The 13,105-nt window shown below is 34.6% G+C and overlaps 2 protein-coding genes across 2 annotated transcripts; one reads left to right on the top strand and one right to left on the bottom strand.

The window, feature by feature from the left end:
* Window positions 1–230: 230 nt before the first annotated feature.
* On the top strand, window positions 231–3,376 carry LOC143572181 (acyl carrier protein 1, mitochondrial-like). The gene is made up of 2 exons (XM_077057403.1): window positions 231–471; window positions 2,975–3,376. Exons 1-2 carry the CDS (start codon window positions 265–267, stop codon window positions 3,149–3,151), a joined length of 384 nt encoding a protein of 127 aa, XP_076913518.1. The 5' UTR covers window positions 231–264; the 3' UTR covers window positions 3,152–3,376.
* A 1,756-nt stretch (window positions 3,377–5,132) lies between these two features.
* LOC143572172 (10 kDa chaperonin 1, chloroplastic-like) lies at window positions 5,133–8,158 on the bottom strand. Its single transcript, XM_077057395.1, has 7 exons — window positions 7,992–8,158; window positions 7,823–7,881; window positions 7,092–7,142; window positions 6,182–6,247; window positions 6,095–6,106; window positions 5,557–5,586; window positions 5,133–5,398 (listed from the first exon to the last, which is right to left on the bottom strand). The coding sequence occupies exons 1-7, from the start codon at window positions 8,092–8,094 to the stop codon at window positions 5,330–5,332; spliced, it is 390 nt and encodes a 129-aa protein (XP_076913510.1). The 5' UTR covers window positions 8,095–8,158; the 3' UTR covers window positions 5,133–5,329.
* Window positions 8,159–13,105: the final 4,947 nt, after the last annotated feature.

Genomic DNA, 13,105 nt, shown 5'->3' with positions numbered 1-13,105 from the left:
GTAAGGTACGGATATGGCATGCATTACAGTATCAAAACCTGTACCCGAAACCAGACCTGATTTGTTCTTGGTGATACCCGAAAACCAGAACTTGTTTTGTACCCGAATCTAGTTTTTCCAATACCCGGTACCGAGTATTAAAAAAACCCTCTAATAAACATAATAATATTTAGTGGGCTTCGGGCCGAAGATGTAGCCCAATACTACACACGAGTTCCAACATTATTCAGGCAAAGCAAGACTGCAAGTGAGAGAAGATCAGAAATGGCGTGGGCGTTGAGATCAGCAATCCTAGGGCACCTACGAGTCCCCGTGGCGGTGGTGGCTGCTAACCGATCCAGCCTCCTCGCACCGCTATGGACCACCACCGTCCGCTCAATGTCGTCTCACGACGATCATCTCGAGAAGACTCAAGTCATTGACCGAATACTCGATATCGTCAAAAGCTTCCCTAAAGTCGATCCTTCCAAGGTATTGTCATTCTGATTGTTTTCGGTTTTTCTTTAATTCAGTTTTTAGTTTTAAATTAGGGTAAAACTATGACCTGAATCTGTTTAGTTATTAGTTTGACCTAGGTTAATAATTATAGTTGTAGTAGATCGGATAAGTGACTCATGCTGTTTGAATTAGTGATAGGTTTTTGACTTGTGCGGTCGAATGTGCTATTGTTCGGATTCGAAATCTATGTCTTCCGCCTCAGGCGGTAACAAAATGAGTAGGCGACATCTCAGGGGGGTAAAATTGCACGTACGCCTCTTCATGGCTGATGTGATAAAACCTGTGAGCCAGTAGAATAGTGGGAGATTTAGCCGTTTAGATTGAAATGTTGATTTTGCGATAAGACTGAGGCAATTACCGATTTGAATCTAGAATGTTAAGAGAAAATAGGGAGAATAAGAAGAGATTTAGGACTGAATTCATAATTTCATCAATATTCTCATTTGTTACAGTTACGACATTATAAGTACCTGTGATTTTTTTTCTTGGATTTTTTTTTTCATATTTTGTGTTGAAGTTTTCACCTCTTTCACTATCACGTCACTTTTTTTCATTCGTTAGTGTTATTTATGAATCTTCATTCATTTTTCATTTATCAACAATTGAAGTCGGAGTCGTTTCAGGAAATAACGCCCACAAGCTAATCAACATTTTCGAATAGTTTCTTGACCTGGCTTCTTTTTACCTTCATCGTGATTCTTACAACCAATGGTTCAGGTGTTTGTTATAGCGAGATTTTTTAATCAAATATGTAGCTTTCAACCTCATCACTCATTTCTAGTTGTTGGATTCTACTTCTTGCTGTGTAGAAGATTCAATGGCATTCTTATTTGTGTTATGAAGCTTTTGATGACCGATTTAGAGAACACTTTCTTTTCGTCTACCTTGCGTTTGGTTGAATGTATGACCTGCGATATTCACTCCAGCAACATTTTGTTTACAATCTCATGTGTCCTCATCGGTGAGGAATGTATTTCATTCTCCATAGCTGGTTTTTGGTTACGGAAGGGAAAGTCATTGGGAGGGTGGAGAAGAAGTGTGGTTTAAGCCGTAGAAGGCTTGAAGAGCTCGAGTCTTGGTTAGTATAGTTTGGAAGCTGTAGTGAACAGAGGACTTGACTTTTCTATTGTCACGATCTTTGTACATGAGCTGGCTTCAATACCATTTATGTGTTTCAAAGAGATGGAACCTCTGAAAAAATAAGACATATCAAGCATAATAAACTTTTGAGAGCTTTGTGAATTCAAATTAACATTGCATTGTGTTTCAAAGATATGGAACCTCTGAAAATAAAACATATTAAACATAATAGACTTTGAGAGCTTTGTGAATTCAAATTAACATTGCATAAATTAATCAAATAATAAGGGCTATTATATAGCCTTATAAATACTAAAGGATACCAATTAGATCACTAGTGACTAGTCCGTTGCCAATCTTAACAAACTCTAAATGGAGAATACTAAATGGGTATGCATAAATAACAAAAGGGAGATACATAAAAAATGGGAACGCTGGCGATGCATGGCCCTTATGGGTTTCGGGGTGGGATTTGTGTGTGCACTTCTCAACCCATTCAATCTCCACGCTCCATTATATATGCATTGTTTTGTTACTTTTTTCATTGCCTTTTTAGATTTTATGTTTAGAGCTGGCTAAGGTTGTTAAGGATGTTAGTGGTATGATTAGTTTCTTTGTATGTAAGTCTGTCTAATAGCCGTCAACTTTTGGTTAATTTATGCAATGTAGATGTGAATTCCGAGAGGGCTATCTAATTCTCTTATGTTTATTGACTTTATTCTATCTTTGGTGCTTTTATATCTTTGATACACATCAAGTGGTATAAGAGTTGGCCTGTTCTTTCCAATGGGTGCACAAAGCATTGGCGAAACAAGAAGCACAGGCACGATTAAAGTCTCGTGTCGCAGCTACCTGCTGAGCCATACTAACGGAGCTTCAAGCTCTGTGGCCTAAACAACCCTTCTTCTCCACCCTCCCTGACGTACACCGTTGACTTCACCGTCTAGATCAGTGTGTTTAGTGGCATTATGTTTGTAAGCCTTTAAAAAGGTCTTGATGGTTATTTAAGAAACCAGAATGAAATTTTTTATTTAAGCTGCTAATTTGTTGATTAAATAGGGTTGGTTTGTCATTTCTTGAAACCGTAGTTAGTGGCCCGGCTCAGAATTTTCATTAAAACCGGCCAAACTGGATCATATACACTCCTAAAATTTTTCCCTTAGGTTTTTAACAATATAAGAAAAACAGTGTTGACATCGGTGTATAAATTTTTCGAAGTTGATAATCCAGTATTGAAAAACTACATCATAAAGAATAGACCCACAAATTAATTGATGATGGAGTTTGTGACCCTTCGATTCGGAACAAGTAAACCTTAAAGAAAATCGCAAAGTCATGCAAATCACTCAGATATGCAGCTATGTAATCTAGTTATTGATTTTTTGATCATATGTAGGTGACTCCTGAAGTTCATTTCCAGAAGGATCTGGGGTTGGACAGTTTGGATAATGTGGAGATCATAATGGCCATTGAAGAGGAGTTTAAACTGGAGATCCCCGACAAAGAAGCTGATAAGATCGACTCTTGCGCCCTTGCGATTGAGTATGTATACAATCATCCCATGGCTAGCTAAAACGTATATGTTTTTGGTTTTGGTCTGTTTGCCATTGCTGTATACGAGTTGAAGTCGACCCCGAAAATAATTAGAAGCATTTGTGACTTCATCATCATCCTTGCATGTTTGTTAAACTAAAATATGCTCAAACATGATTTACCAATGTTTTTGGCTGTTCTAGAATCATTGTTGCAAGCCTGTTGTTTGTTTTATGAGTTGGGTATGGATATCAGTTATTAATTATGAGCCTGCGCCTTGTGGAAACTGGAAACTATAAATCAAACCTGATATGGCCCTTTTAGCGGTTTGTTTTGGTGGTTTAACTGATTTTATATATTTTTTTATAAAATCTTTAGATTGTATAAGTAGTTTTAAAATGATAAAGATGCTTATGAATATAGCACATAGACGTAACTGTATATTTTAAAAATGAAAAATAAATAATTAACAATGGTTGAACGGTTGGCTGGGTTTATGTTGTCAGTTTTGAAATCGTCAAAATTGAACCTTACATATCTCAACCCGGTGGATGATTCGGTTTGTGTTAGCAGTCTATGAACGCCCTGTTGTGTCGTCATTTTCTCTGTCTTTACAAGATGAAAGTTCAATATAACCAATTACGAACCTAAACACAACAAAAACTCTTATCAGTTATTGCTAGTTTTGATAATCAACGTCCAAAACTCATTACCGAGTTTGTTGATAACTAAATACATGCATGATGCATGTCGTTTAAGATTTTGATTCCGAATCGTTCAACCAGACTACCTATTTTACTAAGGTATAAGATTAGTGGATAATATCATGTTGTAAATGTTTTGAAAAGATGCTTAAATGTTTGAAAGCCTACTCGAAGAAGGCAGTTGTAGTTTATTTGTTCTTTGGAATAATTAAAAAAGAAATTCTGAGGTATGTTTTATGAAATGCAAGCGTATCAATTTTAATGCGATGGGCATCGGAGTGAGACAGTATTAGAATGGGTTTTAAGGATTTGTCAGATCGATAAAATCAAACCATTTTGATTAGTTCGCTCAACCAACCAGCCGACCAACTTAGCTGGTTCGGTTTATTGTATATTAACTGTAGTTAGCTGTAATTGCGATTGATATGATTTGGTTTGGTTGAAAGAATATACCCGAAACCTGAAGATAAACAATTGAAGTAGTTAAACCAGAACAAGTAACATATGGCCAGAAAACAGCCTTGCTCTGATGATAGACTGAAAACCATAAAGTGAATAAAGGTATGTGCAAATGTGGTATGACCAATTGGTCTAGTGGTATGGTGTTCACCCTCCCACCCACGGGTATTACAGTGGTAGGTTCAAATCCTTGTAAGTGTAAGGTATGGTACAATTGTGGCGTTAAAAAATTGAGGTATATATGTCCCTACAAAGTTTTAAAATATCATATATATTTCTAATTAATAACCATAATATCATGTATGTCCATTTTCATTTATTTTGTTTAAACCAATCTAGAGCATTACTATTCTAGCCTTAATTTAATTTCTGTTGTCATTCCCTACCGTTAACAAGCAACTTGAAAACAAAATGGCCTGCCATGAACAAATCAAAGATAAATTCTTTTCTTTTTTTCTCTTTAAACTGAATCATTAGAAGATGAAGGCGAAAGACGAGCTTCCGGCGCCGGTGAATATGCCAGTGAATTGCAATTGTCTCTGTTACCCCCTCCGCGCCGACGGAGAGCCTCACAACACTTTATTACCAAAAGAGGAGAAACTTATGCGATGATGGATACTTTCCGAGTTTCCGTCGACGGATTTGCCGGTGGTGGAGGCAACATCAGCAAACCTCCGCCATTTCTGACATCGCCACCATCTTCTTCTTCTTCATCATTCATACTCTCCTAAGTATTCTTCTTCATCATATGGTTTTCTCTCCTCCGTTTACTCCCTTTCTCTTTCCCACTCTCGATCCGGTCTCCTCTATCCTTCTTTACCATTATAGACCCAAAGTTACTTTGATTTTCAGGTCAACTTTGAGAAATTACAGATAATTCAAATTTTTGTAATATTCTGTCTTGAATGAAAATGAAATATGAAAGCCAAAGTAAAACTCAATTACAGAAAAAACTTGTCAAAAAGTCGAAAAATAAAAATAACAAAACGCCAAGAAAACTTTTTATGAAATAACGAACAGTGGCTATGATAACTATGTGTTGTATGATAAAGTGATTACTCAACCACAGCCAGCAAGTCAGACGCCTTGCAGAAGCAGTGCCTTCCTTCTGCACCAAGATCCACCTGTTACAAGTCACACAATGTCACAAAGGGTATTTTGGTCACTTTAACTACCTCCCGAGATAAATCTACAGTCAAAAGTCCAATAGTACATCACGGGATTGATGTATGTTAATAAACCCATGAGCCGAGAGTTAGTGGTTTAATGTGAGTATATATACCTCATAGGCGTTAACGTCTGAGACAAGAACCTGCAAACAAAGCAAAACCCATTGTCAGATCATAAACGACACTGCCATGGATGATGGCAATGAGCCAGGTAATGGTAGCCCCGATCCCATACCCGTCTGGTACTCGTTACCTTTTGTTAGGGTTCACGGATTTCCCCACGGGTATTGGATATACCTTGTTATGTTCTTATGTGGTTAAAAATTCCCTGAATTCCAATTATAAACTCACCCCAAAAACACGACTTGAAATATCAGATACCCGATTACACTTTTAACATTTCCATATTTTTGGTATTTCAATTTTCTAACAACATATTGGGTTTCCATGCAAGTAAACAGGTATCACCTAATACCATACTAATCCCAGACCCGAGAAAAAGTAACAAATCCCATACCCGAATACCCATCCAGAATGTTTCTTGGTTCAGGATTTTTGCCATCCATATTTCTAATTGCTATACATATCTTTATATTACAGAAAGTATTATGCATACCTTTTTCCCAGCCTACAAGTCCCCTACCTCGGTACAACAGCAAGAATCTGGAACAAATACAGAAGACGTCATAAAATATTTTGTTTCAAACAAAACATAGGAGAAACAAAGTGACTACTCACCTCTCCCATAAGATAACGTTCGAACTTGACAGCTGATTTCGGCAACAAAACTCCACCAGCAGATTGCTGATTATAAAGGGTAATATTTCAATCAAAATCATTTTAGGGAACAAAATGTCATATGCCTACACGCTAGATATGAAATGACTTGAAACATATAAGTTGCTTTGGTGCCAAATTGAGCTTAGAATAGTGGTTATAGGGGTGGCAATTCTGTCGTGTTAGCAGGTTGACAAGTTTCAGCCTAGTTCTTATCGGCCTTACGCGGCCAAAAGAATGCAACATTAAACAGCATGCATAGTTTAGTAACAGTATTTGACGGTGTGACTATCGATCAAATGCCTAAATACCACTTATTAAGACAAAATTGAGAAAACTTGTGGTCTGCTATTAATCTAACCAATATCTCATAACGATTGCTAGTGATAAAGAGATCAAATTTTCAAGGAATATATTAAAAGACAGAAAACATTTTGAGAGTGTTCAAGAACAACCCAAAATAAAAGGTTACGTCTTTTAAGGATAGACAGATCAAAAAGTTTCCACTAACATCAAGTGAATTTTCACGTTGATTTGGACGAATATTATCAAAAACGCATAAAGCATCAAATCAAGACTACTAAAAAAAACAGGTTACATACATGAATTGCACAGGCTGTGTGTGTATAGAATTTGATAATTACAGTTAAATACATAAATAGTATAATGTGCACCTGCAAGCTAAGGACGGTTAACAACTTGTAGCTTAGATCTTATAATAAGTCACGGATTTGTAAAGCAACGGTCGTGTGAAGGGTTTAGATGTCACTAGTCTAATAGCATGACCACAAATTATGAGCTATTTCAAATTCAAGATGTTTTCTGCATAAATATTCCATGAATTTAAACACACAAACACAAGATGTCTTACCTGAGGTAGCTCTTCCAGACGAATTAGCACTCGGTCAGCTTGTGGCTTAACCTGTGAACACAAAGTAATTAGAACTCAACGAATATAAAACGACAATCACCTTGCTGATCAACATCACAAACACAAATAATTACTCAACTATCATATTGTATAGAGGTGTTTATATACAGTTGAAGCCAACTGCACGTCAAATTGGCTGGTTTGAGATTTATATCATTTGGTTCACAGTTTACAACTTGAAGCTGGCCAATTACCATTATTAAATTTTATTTTTCATTTTTTGTAATATATCAAATCAATGAACCATATTGTATAACCTTTTATATATATATATATATAAATATTTCTCATAATTCTAGTTAATTTGAATCAACCATAGTTCAAACAAAACTAGAATTTTCGAATTCAAATTAATTAGAGAAAATTCACTTTCAAAAATCAAAAGTTTAATAACCCGAATAATCCAGTGGCAAGGAATTTAAACACCCCTAAATTTTTGTAAAATAGAAAGTTTTCACCTCTTCCAACTGGAACTTAAAGTTAAAGTGCCCTATAAAGTTAGTAAATTTATTAAAATTCTTAAACTTTCTTTAATAAATTTGATAAAACATATTGAATATGTATAGCAATTTAAACAATCAGAAGTTAAACAACCAAAAAATCATAATTGGGTTTAACAATTTCAAACGAAGAAGAAATAATATTAATAATCAGAAACAATAATTCATTACCTTGGAGGGTTCATACTTGGTTGCAATTGCATTAACCTTGAATGAATTCCTTCTTAAACCTATTCAATCAATTAAATTCATAAAAACAACAGAAATTGAGATTATAAGTTAATTTATAAGTTGGGGTAAATGAAAGAAAGAAATAGTAGAAGAATAATAATATAAATACATAAAGAAGTTGTGGGTTTAGTAGAAACTGAAGGAGAATGAAGGTCTGTAGTGAAAGATAATAAGGGTTTAGTTGCTACTGCTGCCGTTAGGAAACTGGCCATGGATAGATAAGAAGATTAAGCTTCTGCTTCTGTGTTCTTGACAGAGAAAGAGGAGGGGTTTAAGTCTTTAAGATAAGTTGTTGGAAAATTTTAATTAAAATATAAATTATTATTATTATCTTTTTTATCTATTTGATTTGTAGAATTTGTTAAGACTCGGATACTTAAATAAGGCGTTGTTTGTTTTTTAAGAGATAAAATGTCTGTAGTCTGTAAAATATATCTGCAGACATCTGTAGAAGAAGAGGTGGACCAAACATCTGCAGTCCGCAAAAAGAAAAATGTTTGTTTTTTAACGTCTATATATTGCTAAAATAAGCTGGTGGTGGTGGTATACGAACTGTGGTAGTGAGTGGTGGTGGTGCTAGATGGTGATAATGGTAGTGATGGGTGGTGGTGGCGGACGGTGGGTGGGTGGTGGTGGCGAACAGTGGGTGGCGGCGGACGGTGGTGGCGGTGGACGGCGGGTGGATGGTGCATGGTGTGATGGTGGTGGTGGTGGCGAATGGTGGGTGGTGGTGGTGGACATTGTGTGTTGGTAGGGTGAAATGTTTTAATTCTCTGCATACCTTAGAAGATCTCAGAAGTGTATAGACTAAATTTGCATCAAGAAGAACTTTCGCATACGTTTCTTAATGAAACGTCTTCGAGAAAACAGACAGTCTGCAGATGACAATGTCTGCGTGTGGTCTGCGCAGTGCAGACAAAAGAGGTTGCGAAGACCTTTTTCAGAAAAACAAACAACATCTAAATTATTATTAACGTATTTGGTTAGCCAATGAATTGAAATTATCATTTAAAGAAACTTAACCATGCTTACAATATGTGAAAGAGATTCAATGTTACACCCCGACCTGTGACATTTGTCAAATTCGGGTCTCGAGTTGTATCCGTATTGTAAACTTTTATTTTGTAAAACCGACTCAAACATTTTTAGAACCTTAATTAATTATTATATAATATTATTATAGACCTCGATCATCAATAAATCGATGTTTGTCATATTATAGTGTCGTTAAGAAAAACATAAAGGGTTCAAAATGATCCTTTTCGCAAAGTCGTTATAAGTTTTAAAAATCTTTAAACTCATATTAAACTTAAATTGAAACTTAAGGGGGTTATTTTGAAAATATGTATTATATATATATAATAAAAACCCTAAAATTAACACATATTAAACAAAAAAAAACCCAGTTCTCACCTACCAACCGCCACTACCGCCGGCCGCTTTTTAGGCGACCATAATTTCCCGTCGTCGTCATTTCCGGCTACAAGACATTGCATACCACCGCCATAGTCCGTTATTTGATCACTGGTGCTGCTCCCTGCCTCCGTCCGTCCGTCTGCAACTCTTTTCCGGCTAACCCGCTTTTCCGGCGAGTTCCTTTTCCAGCCGCTACCTCCTCGGGTCACCGCAGATCACCACTCGCCCTTTTACCCTTTCTCCGACACCGACGACACCACCACTCTCCCTTTTTCCCTCCATCGGCTTTCCGGCGGCTATCTCCAGCGGCCGGAGCGACGGCCCCGCGCACCGCCTCTCTTTCTCTCTCGTTGTACTCCCTCTCTCTCTCCGCCTCTCTCTTTCTCTCTGTCACACACACACTCTCTCCCCGTCACTCTCTCTCTCTCTCTCTCCCTCCGGCTCTGTCCATCGGCTCCCGCGACCCCCTTTCCTCCTCTCCGACTTCGAATTAGGTATTAATCGAGCTAACTAGATCTGGGTTTTAATTGATTTTGGGAATGATGATGTTTAAGTGTAAGATTTAAAACTAACTTTTCCTAAATCCTAACTAGATGATCGTTTAGAGTAGTTGGTTGGTGCGGGTGCGTTTAAACTTGAGGTCACGGGTTTGATTCCCTCCGTGACCAACTTTGGTTTGTTTTTGTTAACAAGTTATTCAAGTTAATATTACTATTTTTATTAACATTATATTTATTATCTAGATTTTATTATTATTATTATTATTATTATTATTATTATTATTATTATTATTGTTGTTGTTGTTATTATTATCATTAACAAAACAATTTTTATTTGTCTTATTATTATTATTATTATTATCATTATTTTCATAATTAATAGATTATTATTATTATTATTATGATTAAGTAATATTATCAAATTCTATTATTGTTGATATCATCCACTTGTTTATTGAACCGGAACCCATGTCGGGCCTAGTTGCCATTTAACGTCGTCGTCACTCGAGTTATATTTTTATCATTAATACTACTATTATTAGTTTTAACAACAATTCTCAATTGGTAGTATTATTATGTATTATTATCATCATTATCTTATATATATATATATATATATAACATGTTTTAAAATTATTATTATCATTACTATCTTTATCATTACAAGCTTTATTATCTATTCATTCTTTTATATAAAACCGAACCCTTGATTTAAACCCGTCTTGTTTCTATATAATATTGGGTTAGTTATTTAAAAGCCCAATAAAATAATATTATTGTATTTTAAATTATCAATTAAGTACGAGTCCCTAATCGTTAACAAATTAACTGGTAACCCGATTAACGATCGAACCTCCTCGTTCAATGTTTCCAATGTAGTTTCGACTAAAGTTCAAGTTCATTAATATATTATTTATTCGTTTTCAATTAGCTTTCAAGTCGGATTTGTTCGTTTCGTTCACAAGCTTTCTATATGTCGATCATTTATCAGTTCTCGATTCGTCTATCGAGGTGAGTACTTTCATACCCCGTTTTCCATTTTTCGTTTTGGGGTGACATTTCATACTTATCAAACTAAATGCTTTATTTACTTGAATCTTAAACCCACAAACGTGATTGTATACCTTACTTAAATAATTACTCGATTTGGTGTTCTATGCTTACATGCTTATGTGTTTATCGCTTTTGGATGGTGGAACTATAAATCCTAGACCATTTGGCAACCCCTCATGGCAATGTGTCGTTAACGTAATGCAATTAATGATAACTATAAAATTCTAGACTACTTGGCAACCCCTTGTAGCTAGGTGGCGCTAATATGTTTAGCGATTGTCTATTTATCCAAATCTAGTGCTTTTATCTATTGTTTTGTATACAAGTTTTGTGGCTTTTATTACTATATACTTATATGCTCAATCTTATGAATTGCTCACCAACCTTTGTGTTGATAAACTTTATTTTATGAAATGTTACAGGTTTGACTTTTGTTGACTCAAGGACTTGATGAAAACGTTACCAAGACTATTAGGATATTAGTAAAACGAATAATATAATCGTTAATTGTATTCAATTTGTTTATGTGAACGAGATGTGTTGATTTCTGATTTATGAAATAAAATGAGTTGAATAAATATTGTCACTTTAAATAGTGTCTTGTGTTTTTGGGAAATCGGTTGCACCCCGGCATGTTCCGCCGTCTGTGGTCGGGGTGTGACAGATTGGTATCAGAGCCACAAGACTATAGGATAGGTGGTTAGTCGTAACGACTTGGTATAGTCTTTACTTTAGGGTCCTTATACGTGTTGCCTATACATGTTTACCCTACTTGATTGTTCAATACACTTGTTTATTTATATACTTATTTATTTTATCAAATCATAAATATACACATACACACACTTTCATAGTACTCCAAGGTATCCTTACCTTAAAACGCAAAAACATTAGTTTTTATTGTGTTTTATGGATCACGAACTTAACTTGGATCCCCTTGTTTCAAATCTCCTTAAAGATTTGTCTCATATGAGATAACCACTTTAAGTAATCGAATGCGAGCGTTCCGCTCGCAATCCTAATTTTCGGTATTGAAACAATAGAACCACGGTGGTACGTGGACTAGTGTTTCGACATGACGTTGTATTCCGATTTATTATATTTGTTGCAATCGGTATTGAAAAAGACGCGGTGGTACGTGCACATGTTTAGATTCCAACAAGGTATTTAAAAAAAAAAGGTTTTAGGATCGAATATCAAGTCATGGTGGTTCATGCACGATTTTTCTGCCTTTAAATTTTAAACATTATTATTATGTTTCAAGAATTTCAACCATTTTTCCTTTATTTTGTTATAAATTCTTATCACAAGTCTTCATTTATAAATGTTATATATTTTTTTATTTGTTAATAAATCTTTTATATCTCGATTTTATATGGTAAAGTTTTACACCAATTTTCTCGTTTTGATTTCACAAGGATTTTTATTGCAAATTTCATTCATTAGAAATCTCTTCGATAAAAGCTAAAAAAATAATAATAAATATATGTATATATATAGTTTGATCTATTCATAATGATTTTTAATATGCCATATATTTTCATTAAGACTATCTACAAATTTCCATAAAAATCTTTATTTTTAAAACGATCCCGTTCATCTTGGACCTATCATTTCATAATATCGATTATTTAAATTTTTCTCATAACATTTGAATTACACTATATTATATACATGGTAGAATTTTCGTTACCAAAATTTATTTTCATAACAACTTTCATCATGCAATCTTTGGTTCGTTCTAAATTTTCATGAATAAAATTTGCATCTTACGATTTTTTTTCTCGTTTTGAATTTCTTATGGTAGTTTCGCCTTGATTTTTCAAGAAATTCACAAACTTATAGCTTGTAATTTTCTTGAAATCCTCATGCAAAACTTCATAGAAATTCTACTTTAAAAACAAAAAATCGTTTACTTGTGATTTCTCGATTTACAATGCCGGTCATTTTAACTTACCATGATATTCTTCATTACACGATATTAAATAACGAACTTGGTAAAAAATAATTTCATTTCGCAACTTTATATTCCCAAAACGACACTCATCATTCAATGTTTGATACCTCATAACAAATTTTGACATTCAATTTACGTATTTTAAATTTCCTCATAAGTAAAAAAAATTGTTTTAATCTTTATAAGAAAATTTTATTTTGCTTCCTCATGACAATCTACTTTTATTTTACAATAAACTTCAAATTTAGCAAACCTCATGATTATAGTTTCTTATGATATTTCCAAAATTTATACTTA

Source organism: Bidens hawaiensis, unplaced genomic scaffold, assembly GCF_021521415.1.
Source record: "Bidens hawaiensis isolate Kalapana, Puna unplaced genomic scaffold, B.hawaiensis_p1.1 tig00025758_1, whole genome shotgun sequence".
NCBI classification, from domain to species: Eukaryota; Viridiplantae; Streptophyta; class Magnoliopsida; order Asterales; family Asteraceae; genus Bidens; species Bidens hawaiensis.
This window is presented reverse-complemented; position numbering and strand designations above follow the sequence as displayed.